The following is a 19,957-nucleotide window of genomic DNA, read 5'->3' as shown; positions in this document are numbered from 1 at the left end:
ACCCTTCCACTACCGGTTCCAGAGAGCACGCCCCTGCCAACACCTCGACGGCTGACCCCTAGCCCACAGAAGCTCTGCTGTTCTAAGCCACCCAGCTCCTAGCGTTTTTGTTGTGGCAGTTGTAGGGGATGAATACGAACACCAGCTAATGGCCCCAGGAATCCCAGATGTTCAAAATGCAGGTCCAGGGGAGACAGAGCCCTCTCCCCACCTTCCCAGGCCTCACTCTATTCTCCTTCCCTCGAAGGACTGCCTCTCCCCTTTGCACACCCCCATGGCCTTACAGGCACTGGTTCCCACATGCGGGGGTGCCCGTATCTTTTGCACCCTTCTCCGATATGCTGTGAGTTTGCCACAACTGAGGGGCCACATTGGGACTGGATATGTCAGGATGGTGAATGTAATATCAAGTGGGGTCCAACCTATAGCTGACAGGTGGTGGGAGGCAGAGCCAATGATGCACCTGCACTTCCGCTCTTCCCATCCCTGGGATCCTGGAATGAAGGAGGCCCCTTAGGTCAGGCTGGGACATGGTTAACAGTGATCCAGCAAATATGGAAACAGCAGGACTGATTTTAGGGATACATCTGGACCACCACACTGTGGCTTATAGGAAAGGCCACTGTCTCACAACAGGAGCAAATGGCCATTTCCTTGCAAACCCATCCTGGGTCTAGCCCAGAAGTGGGATCAGGGAGAAGGGGAGAATGGGACGATGGACATTATTATTATTATTATTATTATTATTATTGAGATGGAGTCTCACTCTGTCCCCAGGCTGGAGTGCACTGGCATGATCTCTGCTCACTGCAATCTCTGTCTCCCGGGTTCAAGTGATTCTCCTGCCTCAGCCTCCCAAGTAGCTGGGACTACAGGCACGCACCACCACACCCGGCTAATTTTTGTATTTTTTAGTAGAGATGGGGTTTCACCATGTTGGCCAAGATGGTCTCGACCTCTTGACCTCGTGATCTGCCCATCTCGGTCTCCCAAAGTGCTAGGATTACAGGCGTGAGCCGCCATGCCCGGCCTCGGATGGACATTATTGAACTGACACAACCAGGTCATTGCCCAGGTCTGGAACCACATGAATCAGGACCAAGCCAAGTCAGGCTTCTGCTTCCTGGGGACTTTGGAACCTGGCCCACCACCCACCAAGATCTCACCCCTCCTGCCCCATGGCCAACCTTATCTGCTCCACGCTGTCTTCCTTTGATGGAGGTTTTCCTGGTGCTGGACCTGGAGGCTGGTGTCCGCTTGGCCTTCCTGGCACTCCAGCCCGGGCAGGCTTCAAAGACAGCAGCTGCAGCCTTCACCCTCTGGCCACGGGCACTGGGAGGGGTGGCACAGGTGGCCCCCACCCGCAAGTTCAGCCCAGTGAGCCACCTGAAGAGAAGAGAGAGCCGGGGAGCTGGCTGTGCTGACTTTGCTCCAGTGGCCTGGAGCCAGGTGGGCACTGGGTGTGGGGCAGGGTTGGTGCAGAAGGCAGCACAAGGCCACAGGCAGCGTGCATTCGCTCAACAAGCATTTGCCAGCTTTACTGAGGAGGTCAAGGAGGCCACCAGGAATTTGGGAGCAGTGGAGCCTATAGGTGACAGCAGGCTCTGCTGAGAATCTTGGCGGCTCACCAATTATGTGACCTACAAGCCACTTCAAGCCTCCGACCCCTTCTTTGTAAAATTGGGAAAATAATAGTAATAATAAACAGAGGGCTTACAACACAGCAGACACCGTTCAAATCAACTTATGTATGCTAACTTCATTCTTACAACAACCATCATGAGGTTAGATACTACATCCCCCCTTTTTACAGATGGGCAGGAAAGGTTATGGGGCTTGAAGAGTTAGTTGGTAAAATGGCAGAGCCAGGACTGGAGCCCAGGTCTGCAGGACTCCATGCCTCTTGTGACTTTTTTTATTTTTTGAGATGGAGTCTCACTCTGTAGCCCAGGCTGGAGTGAAGTAGCACGATCTTGGCTCACTGAAACCTCTACCTCCCAGGTTCAAGCGATTCTCCTGCCTCAGCCTCCCAAGTAGCCAGGACTACAGGCACCCACTACCATGCCCAGCTAATTTTTGTATTTTAGTAGAGACAGAGTTTCACCATGTTGGCCAGGCTGGTCTCAAACTCCTGACCTCAGGTGATCCGCCCGCCTTGGCCTCCCAAAGTGCTGGGATTACAGGTGTGAACCACCATCCTTGGCCTCTTGTGACTTTTTTTTTTTTTTTTTTTTTTTTTGAGACAGAGTCTCGCTCTGTCGCCCAGGCTGGAGTGCAGTGGCCCGATCTCAGCTCACGGCAAGCTCCGCCTCCCGGGTTTACGCCATTCTCCTGCCTCAGCCTCCCGAGTAGCTGGGACTACAGGCGCCCGCCGCCACGCCCGGCTAGTTTTTTGTATTTTTTAGTAGAGACGGGGTTTCACCATGTTAGCCAGGATGGTATCGATCTCCTGACCTCGTGATCTGCCTGTCTCGGCCTCCCAAAGTGCTGGGATTACAGGCTTGAGCCACCGCGCCCGGCCTTGTGACTTTCTTATGTAATTATGTAAAGTGGTCTCGCCTGCGTATTAGGTCCCAGACTGCTAGGCAGAGCAAATACCATTCCTACTTTACGGATGATGAAATCAAGGCCCAGAGAAGTCCACCCCCAACCTCCACAGGAAGGGTAACTGACCCTGGAAAGGGCTCATACATGCCTGGCTCTCGTGGGACCTGCCCCTCCCCCCAAGCTGCTCAGATGGGCATGGACATAGTGTGCCCAGGGAGATGACAGGGGCTTGACCAAAAGCGGCTGGGTGGTCTCTGGCTGGAGGTCTAGGTGGGGGTGCCCACCTGTGCAGTGGAAGCAGCTGGCAGTCACAGTGAAAGGGATTGCTGCTGAGGTCGATGAGCTCCAGCTGGCTGAGGCTGGGCAGGGCAGGCAGGGCCCGAAGCTGGTTCTTCTGCAGGTGCAGGCTCTGGAGTCCGGGCCCCAGGCCTGAAAAGGCCCCAGGAGAAATCTGCAGGAGTTGCCAGGCCCCAGTGTGAGCTCCTGGCAGACCTGTCCCACCCCCAAGTCTGGAAGGAAGCCCCATCTTCCCTCAGCAGAAGAGAAGCTGGAGAGCCCAAGATGATCCAGACAGGAAGTGCGGTGCCGGGTCAAAGCCCAGGCTGGTCCGATGTCAAAGCACTTGCTCTGTCCAAGTCACCCAGGTGCCCAGTTCATGGTCCACCCCATCACCCAATAATGGCAAAGCCTCTTGGGGGCTCTCAATATGTACAAACAGTAGATGACCCCATGGTCCCAAATTCCTCCTTCCTCTATGCTCCAGCAATGCCCTCCTGTGCAGGCACCGTGTGTGGCCTGGGTTGTGCCTGGACTGTCACTCACACCGGCAGAGGCAGTACTGGTTCATCTCAGGGTCCCCGTGCCCAGCCTGAGACCTGGCACCAAGGGGCTGGCAAATGCTTATTGAGCGAATGCACGCTGTCTGTGGCCTTGTGCTGCCTCCCGCACCAACCCCACCGCATGCCCAGTGCCCACCTGCTCCAGGCCACTGCTGTTCAGGAAGAGGTGCTGCAGCGACCTGCTCACAGGCTGGAAGGCCCCGTCATGCAAGGCCCTGAGTGGATTGCCCGAGAGCTGCAGCTCCAGGAGGGCAGGCAACCCCTCCAAGGCGCCAGTGGGCACCTCTCGCAGCTGATTCCTGTCCAGGTGCAGCTTCTCCAGCTCCCGAGCTGGGCCCAGCGCCCCAGGGGGCACTTCGGTGATGCGGTTTCCACTCAGGTAGAGCCAGCGCAAGGCCCGTGTTCCCCCCAGGTCCCCAGGTGCCAGGCGGTCCACAGCGTTGTCCTGTAGGTGCAGGGAGAAGAGGCTGGGCAGGGCGCGCAGGGCAGCCCCTGGCACCTGCAGGAAACGGTTGCGCTCCAGGTACAGGTAGCCGAGGCGGGGGACCCCTGCAAGGGCAGCAGCGCTGAGGCCTGCGAGCTGGTTGTCCGAGAGGTACAGGTAGATCAGGCGGCCCAGCCCCGCCAGGGCGCCGGCCTCCAGCTCCGCGATGCCGCAGTGCTGCAGGTGCAGCGACACCAGGTGGCCCAGGCCGGGGAAGGCCTCTCGGGGCACCAAGGGGAAGTGGTTCCGCCTCAGGTCCAGGAGCAGTGTGTCGTTGGGGAAGCCGCGGGGCACCGCCTGCAGGCCGCAGCCCTCGCAGCTGCTGTGCCGGGACTCGGGGGCGCACACGCAGGCGCGAGGGCAGGGCGCGACTGCCCGCTCCTCCCCGGGGCCGCGCGGAGGGGCGCGGGGCCCGGACCCAGCCCGCTCCTCCTGCTCTTCCTCTTCCTGCGCCGCGTCCCCCGGGCAGCGCAGGTCCCAGGGCCGCAGGGCGTCCAGAGCTTCGCCCCGCAGGCGCCGCGGCCCCCGGCACGCGCCGTCCGAGCGCACGCGCGCCCGCGCCAGCCACTCGAGTAGGGGCCGCGCCTGGCAGCCGCACCACAGCGGATTCCCCTGCAGCCGCAGCCGGCGCAGCTGGCCCGGACCCTGCAGCGGGGGCAGGGTATCTAGCTGGTTCCCGCGGAGGTCAAGGGTGTGCAGGCGCGGGCAGTGCGCGAAGGCCCTGGGACCCAGGGCCTGCAGGGCCCCGCCGTCCAGCAGCAGCTCCCGCAGGCCAGGCAGCGCCAGCCCGTCCTCCTCGCCCGCGTAGGTGAGCGGGTTGTGGCCCAGCTCCAGACGGGCCAGGCCGCGGGCCTGGGACAAGGCCGGGCCGGGCAGAGCCTGGAGCTCGTTGTGGTGCAGGCTGAGCCGTCGCAGGGCGGGCAGGCCAGCCAGGGCCTCGGGGGCCAGCACGCTGAGCGCGTTGTGCGACAGCCGCAGCCAGCGGACGCGCAGTAGCCCCTGGAAGGCCATGGCGGGCAGGTAGACCAGGGCGTTGTGGGCCAGGTTTAGCGTGGCCAGCGCACCCAGTGCCCCGAACGTCCCCGGCCGCAGCTCCTCCAGTGCGTTCCCCTCCAGCTCCAGCCGCCGCAGCGAGCCCAGCCCGTCCAGCGCCTCCTGGGGCAGCTCACGCAGGTGGTTGGAGGCCAGGTTGAGCAGGAGCAGGCGGCCCAGGCCACGGAAGGCGCCCTCGGCCACCAGCTCCACCTGGCAGTGGCGCAGGTCCAGGTGTGTGAGGTGAGGCAGGCCCTGGAAGGCGGCTGCGGGGATCACCTTCAGCAAATTGCCCTGCAGGTTCAGCCGCTGGGTCAGCTGGGGACGGCGAGGGGAAAGTGGGGCTGAGCCAGGCAGGGACCCGCCTTTGCAAGTGCTGCTCCTTCCCCGGAACACCCTTCTCTCCTGTCACCTTCCCCACGTTTCTCTTCATCCGACCCTGACACCTCTTCCAGGAAGCCTTCCTCTCCAGTGCCCTGGGCATCACCCACTGTGGCACTTTTCACACTGTGCTGTCCTTGCCTCCTCGCTGTCTCTCCTCCACTAGCTGATGACTCCGCAGAGCAGAGACCACACCTCACCCTGCCACAGCCCCACGTCTCCGCCACAGCATCTGCAGTGAATTCAGTATCGATCTATGGGTCACCTCCTTATTCCATTCACACAGTAAGGATTTTAAATAGATCATCTCCCTGTTACTGCTTTTTATTATTCCCATTTTACAGACCTATAAACTAAGGCTCAAAGAGAAGTAACTTGCCAAGGTCTCCCGGGCAGGCAGTGGCAGATCAACTGGTGCCTAGCCCAGGCTCCTCCCTCTGGGTCCCCACCCTGCCCCACTGCCACTCTGTGCCCATGCTCCTTCCCTGCTGACCTCAGGGATGGCGTCTGGCACCTCAGTGAGGTTCTGGTGCCGGCAGGCAACGTGCCATCTGGAGTTGTCACAGATGCAGGCCTGTGGGCATCGCTGGGCGGCGGCCTGCCTAGCTGGGCCCAGCAGCAGAAGTACAAGCAGCGGCAGCACCAAGGAGACGTGGGTGGAGCTCCAGGGCCTGGGACGGGGAGGGAGAGTCTGCTGTGCACAGGGGCTGAGGCCACATGCTGTCCCTCACTTAGTCCCAGCCACAGTGCAGCTCCTGTCCTGAAAACCCCTCAGAGCCGCCTCCTCTGGGCCCAGGAAAGTGTCCATCACCCTCAGCCTCCCTGCCCCCTGCCCCCCACCCCCGACACAGTGGAGGTCCTATGATTAGTCCTGTTTTACATGGGAGGAAACGGAGAAATGTGTGAATGTATCACATTGACTTAGCCATCCAGCTTGGACATGGGCTACCTCCAATTTTTTGCTATTTACAAACACTATTGCAAATAATATCCAAATACGCATCTTCCCAGGCTCATGTTTGTTTTTTAAATAATACATCCAGACCATGGCCAATGTTTACGGTCAGAAAAGTGACCTGGTGAGTCCCTTTGCCTCTCTGCCCAGTGGCTCAGGGAGGACTTGCTGACTGTGAGAATGACTCCAGTTCAGAGCATGTACTCGGGCTGTGGTGAGGCTCCGGTCCAGGGCAGGCTCAGAAGCAGCCTGTCCTCCGACTGCTATGATGCCAGCTCCCAGGTAGCAGGAGCATAATGGTGCCCACCGGAAGGGAGGGAGGCATCCAGTCTGGGTCCTTGAGCATTTTTTTGCTTTGTTTAAATAGAGACAAGCCTTGCTCTGTTGCCCAAGCTGGAGTCTGGAGTGCAGTGGAATGACTGTGGCTCACTGCAGCCTTCACCTCCTGGGCTAAACTGACCCCCTCGTCTCGCCCTCTTGAGTAGCTGGGACTACGGGCACTTACCACCACATTTGGCTAATTTTTTATTTCTGGTAGAGACAGGGTCTCGCTATGTTGCCCAGGCTGGTCTTAAATTCCTGGCCTCAAGTGATTGTCCCACCTTGGCCTCCCAAAGCACTAGGATGATAGGCTCACCTCCCCTGCCCAGCTGGCCCCTCTGTTCTCAGCCTGTGTCAGGCAGGGCCTCTCCCCATCGCTGGGCTGGTCCCCAGCCCCCAGGAGCCTCCCTCTTGCTGCTCCCTGGATTGTCGTGTTTTGGGGTCTCCTTTGGGTCCCAGGCTCCAGTCCCTGCCTTGGAGCTGGGGGCTTCTCCAGAGCCTATGGTGAAGGCTGTGCTTCAGGGCAAGCCAGGGAGGGGACCCATGGGGACAGATCGCTGAAGCAACAAGCATTCAGAACACAGGGACCACTGCTGGGCTCTCAGACGAGTCCCGGAGGACCAGGCCCCGGCAGCGGCTACATTGCCACATGTGTCTCAGAGCCCACCTTGGGAGACCCCCTTCCTGGAGAACCCCAGGAAGGCCCCAGAGCCCCTGCCCGCCAGCCTCTCAAGAGGCCCAGAGAGGGGCAGAGACTTACCTGAGGCCGCTCAGCTGCTCTGAACCGCCCCCTTGCACCATGGGGCCCAAAGACTCACCCCTCCATGCCGCCTGGAACTGCTGGTCCAGCCAGGAGGCGCAGCGCAGGCAAAGGCTGTCCCCGCCTGGTGGGAGCCCCCCTCCGCGGCCCGCAGGCCTGGCAGCTGGGACAGGGCTGAATGGGAGGCATTGTCGGTGGACCAGGCAAGCTAGGCTTCCCCAGGCTGAGGTGAAGGAGGGGCGGGCAGCGGGCGGGAGCAGCGGCTGGAGTTACAAGGCCTCCTGCCTGCCCCAGCCCAGGATGGAGGCCTGGGCCCGAATCCTTGGGCCAGCCCGACAGGGAGGGGGCACCAGCAGTGGCCTGGGAGTCAGCAGTCCTGGGCTCCCTCCTGCCATGTGGGCTGCCTTCCCAGAGGCTGCTTCCTAGTCTCTGAAAAACACATCCCATTCATAAGTAGCTCTGAGGTCACAGTGGGGGTTCAGGCCCACACCTGGCACACAGTGGGTGCTCCAGAACAGGTGACCCTTTCCTTCCATCTGTTTGTGCTTATGCATTTACATACATTGTTTAATACTGGGCATACAGGACTCTAGACATTCAATTTTTTCACTTAACCTCAGATTACTGGGAGTTATCCAAATTGATTCTTCTGAATCTCATTTATTCTGTGGTATAGTATTCCATTGTGTGAATGTATCACATTGACTTAGCCATTCATCTTGGACATTGGCTACCTCCAATTTTTTGCTATTTACAAACAATATTGCAAAGAATATCCAAATACGCATCTTCCCAGGCTCATGATTGTTTTTTAAATAATACATCCAGACCATGGCCAATGTTTATATATCTTACGATTTTTCAGATTCCTGTTTCTGATGGAATTGTATCTTCCATTATTTTTTGTTTCCTTTAATTGGAAACAGGGGCCAGGCACAGTGGCTCACACCTGTAATCCCAGCACTTTGGGAGGCTGAGGTGGGAGGATCACCTGAGCCCAGGAGTTTGAGACCAGCCTGGGCAACACAAACTCTGTCTCAAGAGAAAAGAAAAAATATATATATATGTGTGTGTGTGTGTGTGTGTGTGCAAGCACACACGCGTGCATGTGCACACACTTATATGTGTATATTTTTATATATAATAAAAATATAAATGTGTGTGATATTTATATATGTAATACAATGAACATCTGTGTGTACTTTTCCTAGACTGCAGGGTTTTTTGGTTTTTTGTTTTTGTTTTTGTTTTTTTTTTTTTTTTGAAACGGAGTCTTGCTCTGTCGCCGGGGCTGGAGTACAGTGGCCGGATCTCAGCTCACTGCAAGCTCCGCCTCCCGGGTTTACGCCATTCTCCTGCCTCAGCCTCCCAAGTAGCTGGGACTACAGGCGCCCATCACATCGCCCGGCTAGTTTTTTGTATTTTTTTAGTAGAGACAGGGTTTCACCGTGTTAGCCAGGATGGTCTCGATCTCCTGACCTCGTGATCCGCCCGTCTCGGCCTCCCAAAGTGCTGGGATTACAGGCTTGAGCCACCGCGCCCGGCCAGGTTTTTTTTTTTTTTTTTTTGAGACGGAGTCTCGCTCTGTCGCCCAGGCTGGAGTGCAGTGGCGCGATCTCGGCTCACTGCAAGCTCCGCCTCCCGGGTTCACGCCATTCTCCTGCCTCAGCCTCCCAAGTAGCTGGGACTACAGGCGCCCACAACCGCGCCCGGCTAATTTTTTGTATTTTTAGTAGAGACGGGGTTTCACCGTGGTCTCGATCTCCTGACCTTGTGATCCGCCCGCCTCGGCCTCCCAAAGTGCTGGGATTACAGGCGTGAGCCACCGCGCCCGGCCCAGGTTTTTTTTTTGTTTTATGAGAGAGTCTCACTTTATCACCCAGGCTGGAGTGCAGTGGCGTGATCTCGGCTCACTGCAACCTCCATCTCCCTGGTTCAAATGATTCTCATGCCTCAGCCTCCCAAGTAGTTGGGATTACAGGTGTATGCCACCACATCTGGCTAATTTTTGCATTTTTAGTAAAGACAGGGTTTCACCATGTTGGCCAGGCTAGTCCCAAACTCCTGACCTCAAGTGATCTGCCCGCCTTGATCTCCCAAAGTGCTGGGATTACAGGCGTGAGTCACTGCACCCAGCCCTGCAGTAACATTTTTGAAAAAGAAATAGTGCCATGCCACACAGACATCTGCTTTGTGCTTTGTTTTGCTTGGCAAATTCCAATCAATGGAACTTCAGTGTTGCTCTTTCATCCTTTTTTTGAGACAGGGTCTCACTGTTGCCCAGGTGTGATCATGGCTCACTGCGGCCTCAACATACCAGCCTTGCAAGCAGCTGGGACCTCCAGATGCGCACTGCCACCTGTAGCTAGTGTTAAAATTTGTTGTAGAGTTGGGGTCTTGCTATGTTGTCCAGGCTGGTCTTGAACTCCGGGGCACAAGTGATCCTCCCGCCTCAGCCTCCCAAAGTGTTGGGATAACAGGCATGAGCCACTGTACCTGGCTGTGTCTGGCTTTTTTCACTCAACATTATGTTAGATTCTTTTTTTTTTTTTTTTGAGATGGAGTCTAGCTCTTGTTGCCCAGGCTGGAGTACAGTGGTGTGATCTCGGCTCACTGAAACCTCTGCCTCCCAGGTTCAAGCAATTCTGCTTCAGCCTCCCAAGTGGCTGGGATTACAGGCACTTGCCACCACACCCAGCTAACTTTTGTATTATTAGTACAGACAGGTCTTACCACATTGGCCAGGCAGGTCACAAATTCCTGACCTCAAGTGATCCACCCGCCTCAGCCTCCCAAAGTACTAGGATTACAGCTGTGAGCCCGCACCTGGCCTCATCTATTTTAAATTTTTTTTTTCTTTTAAATACAGCATTCCAGCCTTCCACTCTATAAATATATGACAACAGTAGCATAGGGCAGGGGTGGGAGGCGATCTGCCCACGATGCAGGCAATAAGTGGTGTGCTGTCAGTGGAGAAGTGAGATACAATGGAACTGACTTAAAGTTGGTCTGCTTTTTATTATCATGTGCTGGCAAGTCTAAACAATGTCAATGCTCAAGTATTTCTTCTTGGGCAGACCATTCCTGCCTTCTTGGTACCTCACCGTACCACAAGTAGTTTACCCACTCCTCTAGTGATGGATATTTTTTTTTTTTTTTTTTTTTTGAGACGGAGTCTCGCTCTGCCGCCCAGGCTGGCCGGATCTCAGCTCACTGCAAGCTCCGCCTCCCGGGTTTACGCCATTCTCCTGCCTCAGCCTCACCAGTAGCTGGGACTGCAGGCGCCCGCCACCTCGCCCGGCTAGTTTTTTGTATTTTTTAGTAGAGACGGGGTTTCACCATGTTAGCCAGGATGGTCTCGATCTCCCGACCTCGTGATCCGCCCGTCTCGGCCTCCCAAAGTGCTGGGATTACAGGCTTGAGCCACCGCGCCCAGCCTAGTGATGGATATTTGGGTTGTTTCCAGCATGAGTTTATTAGAAAGAACACTGTAACTGGGCATGGTGGTTCATGCCTGTTAAGTGAGCTGAGGTGGGAGGTCTTGAGCCAAGAGTTCGAGACCAGCCTGATGGTGGCTTGTGACATGGTCCCAGCTACTTGGGAGGCTGAGGCAGGAAGATTGAGTGAGCCTGGAAGGTCGAGGCTGCAGTGAGCTGTGATCGCACCACTGCACTCCAGCCTGGGTGACATGGCAAGACCCTGTCTCAGAAAAAAAAAAAAAAAGGTTGTGCCAATTTACACATCCGCCAGCCACTCCAGCTGCCCCAAATCCTCACCAAGCTTGGTACTGTCGTTTGTATTTTAGCCATTCTAGTGCGGGCAGAAGAGTGTCACACCGGGATTATGTTTCTCTAAGACTAATGAAATTAAGCACCTTTTCACATGCTTTTTGTAAAGTGCCCATTTGAGCTTTTTGCTTTTTCCCATTGTCTTTTATTTATAGAAATTCTCCCAGCCTGGGCAATATGGCAACACCCCGTCTCTACTAAAAATACAAAACATTGGCCAGGTGTGGTGGCGTGTGCCTATAGTCCCAGCTACTTGGGAGGCTGGGGTGGGAGGATCACCTGAGCCCAGGAGGTAGAGGCTGCAGTGAGCCAAGATAGAAGAAACTGGACAACATGAGACCCTGTTTGAAAAAAAAAGTTGGCCGGGCACGGTGGCTCAAGCCTGTAATCCCAGCACTTTGGGAGGCCGAGACGGGCGGATCACAAGGTCAGGAGATCGATACCATCCTGGCTAACACGGTGAAACCCCGTCTCTACTAAAAAATACAAAAAACTAGCCAGGCGCGGTGGCGGGCGCCTGTAGTCCCAGCTACTCGGGAGGCTGAGGCAGGAGAATGGCGTGAACCCGGGAGGCGGAGCTTGCAGTGAGCTGAGATCCAGCCACTGCACTCCAGCCTGGGCGACAGAGCCAGACTCCGTCTCAAAAAAAAAAACCAAAAAAAACCAGTTATCCCCCCCACACCCATTTATATATACAGAGTGAGTTTGGGTAATTATTTTCTCCCTGTAAGTTGCCTTTGTACTCCTTAATGAATATTTTGATAAACAGAAACCTGTTCTCACTGCTACATCGTTTCCATTGTATGAACATCCCACAATAATGGCAAACATCTTTTCCTTACTCCTAAGGCCTTGAAGATACTCACCTACACTATCTCCTACAAGCTCTTTTTTGAGACAGGGTCTCGTTCTGTCACTCATGCTGGAGTGCAGTGGCACAATCATGGCTTGCTGCAGCCTGGACTTCTTGGGCTCAGGTGATCCTCCCACCTCAGACTCCCAAGTAGCTGAGACTACAGGCGTGCATCACCACACCCGGCTCATTTTTGTATTTTTAGTAGAGACAGGGTTTTGCCATGTTGGCCAGGCCAGTCTTGAACTCCTGGGCTCAAGTGATCGGCCCGCCTTGTCCTCCCAAAGTGCTGGGATTACAGGCGTGAGCCACCGCGCCCGGGTGAAGCTCTATAATTTTGCTTATTTTTTTTTAATTAACTGAGATAAAATATATTAATACATAAAATTTATCATTTTAACCATTTTTATGTCTACAATTCAGTGGCATTAAGTACATTCACAATGTTCTGCAACCATTACCACTCTCCATTTCCAGAACATCTTCATCATCCTAGAGAATGTGTTCTCAGCCTCACTCCCTATCCCACCCTTCCCCTACCCCTGGCAACCTCTACCTTCTTGTCTCTGAATTTGCTTATTCTAGATGCCTCACCTAAATGCAATCGTATTTGTCCTATTGTGTCTGGCTTATTTCATTTAACGTAATGTTTTCAAAGTTCATCCACGTTGTAACATATATCAAAACTTAACACCAGCCCTGCACCCATCCCCTACCGTATCAACTCACACAGAGGACGGGGGCAGGGCCGGCACTACCCTCCGCCACCTGGTCGCCTACGTGGTCGACTGCCAATAAGAAAATATTACCCCCCGGCCGGGCACGGTGGCTCAAGCCTGTAATCCCAGCACTTTGGGAGGCCGAGACGGGCGGATCACGAGGTCAGGAGATCGAGACCATCCTGGCTAACACGGTGAAACTCCGTCTCTACTAAAAAAATACAAAAAAACTAGCCGGGCGAGGTGGCTGGCGCCTGTAGTCCCAGCTACTTGGGAGGCTGAGGCAGGAGAATGGCGTAAACCCAGGAGGCGGAGCTTGCAGTGAGCCGAGATCCGTTTACTGCACTCCAGCCTGGGTGACAGAGCGAGACTCCATCTCAAAAAAAAAAAAAGAAAAAAAAAAAAAAAAAAAGAAAATATTACCCCCTAAGAAACCCTCGAGGGACTTCTTTTTTTTTGAGACGGAGTCTCGCTCTGTCGCCCAGGCTGGAGTGCAGTGGCGCGATCTCAGCTCACTCTAAGCTCTGCCTCCCAGGTTTACACCATTCTCCTGCCTCAGCCTCCCGAGTAGCTGGAACTATAGGCGCCTGCCACCATGCCCGGCTAATTTTTGTTGTATTTTTTTGTAGAGACGGGGTTTCACCACGTTATCCAGGATGGTCTCAATCTCCTGACCTCGTGATCCACCCTCCTCAGCCTCCCAAAGTGCTATGATTACAGGCATGGGCCACCACGCCTGGCCAAGGGACTTCTTCTTGGAGGCCATTTGTGGGGGACATGGGCTCCCCAAGCACACACATGGCATAGGGCAGGAGGTAAGGAAGGTTGGCTGGGCTGCCCTCACATATGTGGCAGTGGAGCAAAGGACCCCAAGGGAGGTGGCTGCCTTAGTGAAGGAGCAACGCAGGAGCCAAGAGAGCTGCAGCCCAAAGGCAGGGTGCTGGGTGAGGCGTGGCCAGGCAGGAAAATGGGTCCTCATTCAGGACTGCCACTGCCCAGGTGGTGGCCTGAGGCCGAGGCCGGGCCCTTCGCAGGGCTGACTGCCCTCACAGACTGCTGTGGCGCCGTGTGCTCTGCCAAGGTGGGACTCCACGTATGATGGCCCCCGAGACTATCCCGCTTTAGGTCAGTTTGAGTCTCTGAAGCTGTACACATGACTTTATTTGTGAAGCCCCCGGGCACAGCCCAGACACACACAGAACACAAAGGGGAAAGCATGGGGCAGTCACGGGCACGCAGGGAGGTTGTACAGCATCTGCCCAGTCCAGACCCCACTGCTCCCCTGCGCCAGGAGGTCCTTCAAGAGCAGCGTCCAGATACGGCTCGGACACTGGGGACCCTGCCCCTCCCTCCACAGACTGGACAACAGCTTTGGGTTGTCAACACACCCCCTCCAGCTTGGCCCCCAGGCCAGTCACAGACAACATCTCAGCAGCCAGGAGAGGGTCCGCTAGGTCCGGGGCCAGCGCAGTTCCAGCAGCTCCTGCTCCTGGACAATCTGGTGTCTGCCTGGCCACACGGCATGGGTCCCAGGGTTGCCCTCTGCCAGCAGCCCCATGATCCCACCCCCACAGTCCCACCCATGGTATTCTCTGCTCTTCAGGCTGAGCGCTCAGCACAGTGGCATGGATGGTAGGGAGGACAGCTGCTGCAGGACCAGGGCTTGGTGACGAGAAGCAGCCCCAGGCAGGGCAGGAAACAGCCCAGTCACAACACAGAGGGGAAGGACAGCACGCGGGCAACTCCCTGGGCTCTGGCTCCGCCAGGGAGCCGGGCTGGAAGGCAGGTGGGTGGGGACAGCCATCAGGGCCCAGGTGGAGATCAGCAGAGCGCCGTCAGGTGAAGGTGAGTTTAATGGCGGAGCAGCTCACAGTCCTTTCCCCTGGGGGCCAACTCCCCACAACAGAGCAGAGCCAGGCCAGCAGAGAGAGGTTCAAACCCAAATCCCGACAGGAGGCACAGACCTGCACGCGTACCACACCTACACACATATTCAGGGGACTGACAGGACACACGGGACGCAGACCCGCCCTGCCTCTGACCAGAGTCCTGTCCAAGGCAACGGCGTGGGTTGTGCCTCAGTTCCTCCGAGTCCCTCCCCAGCTCACTGGTCCAGGCCAAGGGATGGGAGAGGCTTTGAGTCTAGACCTTGTACAGTGTCTGCAGCAGACTGTGGCGGGCAAAGGAGCAGGATTCCAAGGCGCTGTTGGGCCTGCGGGGAAAGAAGGGTCAGCAGGTGGGATGGATGCCTCTTGGCCCCCGTTTTCCAAGTGTGGGGGCCATTTTGGTACCAGACTCATTTTTGTTAATTTGCACAATGACTCAGCAAGGGAGACATTGCTGATGACTCAGCAAGGAAGACAGCAAGGGAGACTGCACGTTGTGGGTGGGGGTAGGAGGGGTGAGAGGTAGGCACCCAAGGCCACACAGCCCAGAGCTGGCCACAACACAGCCCCACCTCAGCCAGGCTCTTCAAGGGCCTTTCCAGCAGACATAGGCCAGGGAATCCTCACTGGCTGCCAGTGGCCTCACATGACTGGCCCACTAGAGTCCAATCTGGGTCATAAGTAAATGGCTAGCCATTGTTTTTTGGTTGTTTTTTTCTTGAGACAGGGTCTCTCTTTGTTGCCCAGGCTGGAGTACAGTCCTGGAATCACGGCTCCCTGCATCCTCGACTTCCCAGGCTCAGGTGATCCTCCTGCCTCAGCCTCCCAAGTAGCTGGGACCACAGATACACACCACCATACCCAGCTAATTTTGTATTTTTTGTAGAGACGGGGTTTCACCAATGTTGCCGAGGCTGGCCTCGAACTCCTGGGCTCAAGTGATCTTGCCTCAGCCTCCCAAAGTGCTGGGTTTACAGATAGGAGCCACTGCGCCTGAGCTCCCCATTGTTGCCCTCAATATCATTAGTTTCACTGCAAAGAAAGAAACTGAGGCAAGACTCTGGGGCACTGGGCAAGTGTGGGACGCAGCCAGGACCAGGCCTGACAACACCTCTGGCCTGTAGCTGATGAACAGGCCAGGATCTGCGCCAGGCCTGGGATCCCAATTTGGCTGGGAGCTGAGGGAAGAGGGGCCGTGCATGTCACTACAGAGTTAATCCGTCACCTCGGACGAGACCTAGGGGGCAGACTGAGGCCTGTGCTGGAGGTTGGGCAACAAGATGGGAAAAGGCATTCTGCTCTAACAGGGCCGAGGGGCTCATGCCCAGGCTTAGGACAGCACAGGGACTGCCAGAGATGCAGAGGGAACCACTCTGACCAGGGAGTAGGAAGGACACAAAGGACTCAGGTGCAGGTACAGGGAGGGGCTGGGGCCACTGGCCAAACAAGCTCTGGATAGCATGGACAAAGCTCGGCACCGCAGCAATGGCACTGCTGTGGAAAGGGGTTCGGGGGCGCACACTGTGCTGGGGTGGGGTGGGGTGAGGGTGAGGCTGTGGCCAGTCACGAGATTCACAGTGAGGCTTGACCTGGCCCCTGGCAGAGGAGGCGGACAGTGAGATCTGCCATTCACCAAGGCCAGTCCAGCTGCAGCCCAAGGAGTGGTCTGGGTGGGGGGCACGCGGCCAGAAGGTAAGGCCTGGCTAAGGAGACAGCGCCGTGCGGACAGACACTCCAGACGCTGGGGTGGACAGGGCTGCTCACACTCCACCAGCCCCGCCTCCCCACATGCACCAAGCATCCTGCCTCGGCCGGTGGGCTCTGGGCTCCCCCAGCAAAGGGACTTTCTTGCTCCTCTACCTGCCCCACTTCCCCGGATGGCGCCGACTGACTGGAAGTGTGGCTGGTCAGGGCGCTTGGAGACAATTTCACCTAACCCTCCGGTTGGGCAAATGGGGAGACTGAGGCCTGATGAAGGCCACAGGTTGGCCAGGGGCCACACAGGACCCCATGAGGGTGTACGGGGCAAGCCTCCCCACCCCTGGTGGGGCCTTGGCTCTGTTACTTGACTGTGCCCATCACCCCATCAATGCCCCAGGACTCCCCAGGACCCTCCAGAACAAGGCCAAGGTTCCTACATTGCTGGGCATTTTGGCGGCTCCCGGGGCAATGTGTGTCCCCAGGAGAGGGCCTGGGGCTGCAGGGCCTAGTGTGACTGGGCCCCTTCGGCCTGCACTACTGTGAGCATGGACAAAAAGCCCCTCCAGAGATGTCACCACGCATAGCACCTTGCTCACAGACGTGGGTCTGGACACTGGCCCAGCCTCTTCCTAGTGTGTGACCAAGGGAAACTCTTTAACCAACCCGGTGCTCCTTTCCTCATCGGCAAAATGGGGGCGTTACATGTCTCCTCTCTCACTGCCCGAGCCCCACTGTCCTCAGCTGGGCAGAGGGGAGCGGGCCTCCCGAGGGTGGTGAGACTCCAACACAGATGCTGAGAGCCCAGGAAGCATGAGGGCCTCTTGTGCACCCGAGCAGGGCCAGCAGGCTGGCTGGGCTGGACCTCCTGGGACTGGAGGCCTTTGGACCTGGCCAGAGAAGCCTGAGAGGACAGGCCGCGGCAGAAGGACAACAGGGCCACACTCACTTGGTTATGAATGCCAGCAGCAGGGGTGCAAGGGCCTTGGGGAAATAGTCCTGCTGCACCATGTGGTTCAGTGCCATCAGGGGGCCGTACAGGTTGGCAATGGCCTTGACCTTATCTTCACTCTGTGAGGGGAACACAGCGAAAGGCGGGGTGAGCGTCAAGTTCACCTGGGCGGCCCCTGGACTCCACCATCCAGACTCTGCGGGCGGTGCTCACAACTGAGTCCAGCCGGAACCTCATCATGAAGACCGAGGCTGCTGGGGCGGACCCAGGCCTCAGGGCCCAGTGGGTGAGACGGCTCAGGACTCGAGGTGAGGGAGGCTAGCAGGCATGGCTGGGGCAGCTTCTGTGCAGACCTCGCCCACCTCCCTCCCGCGCCTGCTGCTCCTTCCGGCCTCACCTTGAGTAGACCCATGTGTGCGAGGAGCCTGGTGAGGAAGGCGCTGGAGTTGAAGGACGAGGAGCTGAAAGCCTTCTTCATCAGGGCATCTGTAGGGCAGAAGTAGCAGGGGCAGGCTGCTGGCTACGGCAGAGCGCTGTGCCAAGGCACCCAAGGCTCCCCCCACACCGCGCGCACACAGGCTCGCCTGCCTCCTTGCCCTGACGAAGAGGCGAACACAAGAGGGATGGCAGAGACACAGGAACCAGAGGGAGGGGCAGTTGGCATCAGGGGATGGGCTCAGTCCATCTACCAGATGTGACACTCTGGCCCTTCCCCATCCTGGCCTCAGGTGTAACATGGGTGTGGGGATGACAGCCACTGTGCCCACCTCACACCGTGGGAGTGGAGATTTCCTGAGGCAGGCCACCACTGGGGGAGGATTCAGGTTATTTTGGTGGGGTGAGGGGATGTGCGGGGACTGTGCTAGGCTTCCTGGGCAACAGAACTAGGGCAACTTGTTCCCATAAATGCCCCCGGGCAGGCCCTCAGGGAGCAGGCTTGTGTCTGGCCCCACCTCCTTCCAAGCCTCCCTTCCCACTGAGCTGCCCTCCCCACTTTAACGCCACCCACAGTAGAGGCCAGGAAGAGGCACCACATGTCCTTCCACCCCTTTCTATCCTTTTCCAGGAGCCGCGCCCCTTGCCTCAGGGCCCTTCCTCCCCTCTGCCTCAGTCAAGCACAGGGTGGAAGGTGACAGGTGCTGGAATGGAGGAAACAGACAGGGTGGGGACAGGGTTGCCATAGGGCAGGAGGGGCGTGGGCTGGTGCTCCGAGAAGGCCCCATAATGTTACAGGGAAAGGTGTCCTCAGTGCAGGGAAGCTCCAGGTAGAATGGACATGAGCACAGAGGCTCTGAGGTACGCACAAGGGCTCAGCTCTCAGCATCCCTCCTCCCGACAGACCTGCGTCCATCGGGCTTGCGGATGTGACTATCTGGCCTTCCTAGAGTGGGCTCTGGGTTCTAACTCTATATGGCTGTGTGCATTTGAGAAAGGCCTCAGTTTCTCAGTGGTGAAAAACAGGGAGACGAGCACCCACCTGGCTCCACGGCAGGACCATGGCAGGACCCTGATGGAGGAGCAGCACAGGGTCTCAAAGAGCAGTTCCCATGACAGCACTGGGGCTGACGAGTGACGGCGACCACAAAGGGCACCGGGGCCTCACGAGCATCAAGGGCCAGCGGGCACCCCGGCCTCACCCAGCCCACATTACCTACTGCATCCTGCACTGCCGTCCTCACAGCAGCTTCGTCCTTGAACACAGATGACACCTTTAGGAAGGCAGAGACCACCTTCTCGGGGTCAGACGTGTCAGTCTGAGGACATAAGAGACAATGGTTGGCCTGTGGCACATGGGGGAGATGTCCCTGGGCTCTGCCACTAGCTAGGAGAGGCCCAGGCAGTACACCAGCCCCTGGCAGGCAAGGACAGGTCCTGCCTTACCCCATGCTGTCCCTTCAGAGTCTGGCTTGGACTTGGCCTGCAGCAAGCAAATATGCAGCATAGAGAGGGAATGAATGAGTGAATGAACAAGGATGAAAAATCATCCCAGCCAGGTGCAGTGGCTCATGCCTGTAACCCCAGCACTTTGGGAGGCTGAGGTGGGAGAATGGCTTGAGGCCAAAAGTTTGAGACCAGCCTGGGCAACACAGCAAGACCCCATGTCAACAAAAAGGAAAAAAACTAGCCAAGGGTGGTGGTGTGTGCCTATAGTCTCAGCTACTTGGGAGGCTGAGGCAGGAGGACTGCTTGAGCTCAGGAGGTTGAGGTTGCAATGAGCCACGACTGCACCACTGGACTCCAGCCAGAGTGACAAAGCAAAACAGTGTCTCACACACACAAAAAGATCATTTCAGGGACCCAGTGGTCCCCATCTTGAAGAAATAATCTAGGATGTAGATGATACTCACATGCAGAGAAGTTTACCTCAACCTCACTGACAACAGGGAAAAGTGGGCCAGGGAAAACGTCCAGAAATAGTGCCTGGATTTTAAGTGCTACATCCATGCATTAGAATAAAAATCATGAGAAGAGTTTTACGGGCACAAGAAAGTGATGAATGGTGTTAAACCAAAGTGATAGGCCACAAAAAGGCTTACATCATCTTATTTATCATGTTAAAAGAAACAAAGAACACAGGCAAAACCTAACAAAGCAATTGGCCGAAATGTTAAGCCAACGCTGAGAGTGCGCCCATTTTATTTCTCTATACCTCCGAGCCTCTGTTTTCTTATCTGTAAAATAAGGGCAGCAAAGTCTACATTTCAAGTTGCCAAGAGGGTTAAATAAAATCATGCCCAAATA

At 56.5% G+C, this 19,957-nt stretch overlaps 2 protein-coding genes and 1 long non-coding RNA gene across 38 annotated transcripts in view; 1 reads left to right on the top strand and 2 right to left on the bottom strand.

Annotated features, from left to right (window-relative positions):
- The window catches only part of CHADL (chondroadherin like), a 12,716-nt gene extending 5,281 nt beyond the window's left edge, over window positions 1–7,435 (bottom strand). The window contains exons 1-5 of one of the 2 annotated variants that reach the window (XM_028827667.2): window positions 7,378–7,435; window positions 5,777–5,954; window positions 3,523–5,220; window positions 2,832–2,998; window positions 1,188–1,386 (exon numbers count right to left, since the gene is read on the bottom strand). In XM_028827667.2, coding sequence (XP_028683500.2) covers window positions 1,188–1,386; window positions 2,832–2,998; window positions 3,523–5,220; window positions 5,777–5,954; window positions 7,378–7,385 — 2,250 coding nt within the window. In that variant the 5' untranslated portion in view covers window positions 7,386–7,435. The remainder of the gene's footprint in view (window positions 1–1,187; window positions 1,387–2,831; window positions 2,999–3,522; window positions 5,221–5,776; window positions 5,955–7,377) is intronic. The other variant, XR_003719854.2, reaches the window with a different exon arrangement.
- On the top strand, window positions 5,442–19,957 carry LOC144331641 (uncharacterized). Its single transcript, XR_013398983.1, has 3 exons — window positions 5,442–5,568; window positions 13,309–15,362; window positions 19,394–19,957. It is a non-coding gene; the product is annotated as an uncharacterized LOC144331641 (long non-coding RNA).
- Window positions 13,823–19,957, bottom strand: part of RANGAP1 (Ran GTPase activating protein 1) — a 54,189-nt gene continuing 48,054 nt past the window's right edge. For 20 of the 35 annotated variants that reach the window (XM_077949513.1, XM_028827664.2, XM_077949518.1 and 17 more), the window contains 4 exons: window positions 18,867–18,969; window positions 17,613–17,701; window positions 17,213–17,334; window positions 13,823–14,891 (listed from right to left, as the gene is read on the bottom strand). In XM_077949513.1, the coding sequence (XP_077805639.1) occupies window positions 14,822–14,891; window positions 17,213–17,334; window positions 17,613–17,701; window positions 18,867–18,969 (384 nt within the window). In that variant the 3' untranslated portion in view covers window positions 13,823–14,821. Of the gene's footprint in view, window positions 14,929–17,153; window positions 17,412–17,568; window positions 17,702–18,692; window positions 19,028–19,957 lie in introns of all 35 variants that reach the window. The other 15 variants (XM_077949505.1, XM_077949497.1, XM_028827660.2 and 12 more) reach the window with 7 other exon arrangements.

This window comes from Macaca mulatta, chromosome 10 (genome assembly GCF_049350105.2).
Source record: "Macaca mulatta isolate MMU2019108-1 chromosome 10, T2T-MMU8v2.0, whole genome shotgun sequence".
In the NCBI taxonomy this organism is placed as follows: domain Eukaryota; kingdom Metazoa; phylum Chordata; class Mammalia; order Primates; family Cercopithecidae; genus Macaca; species Macaca mulatta.
Note: the sequence above shows the minus strand (reverse complement) of the source record. Positions and strands in the feature narration are given on the sequence as shown.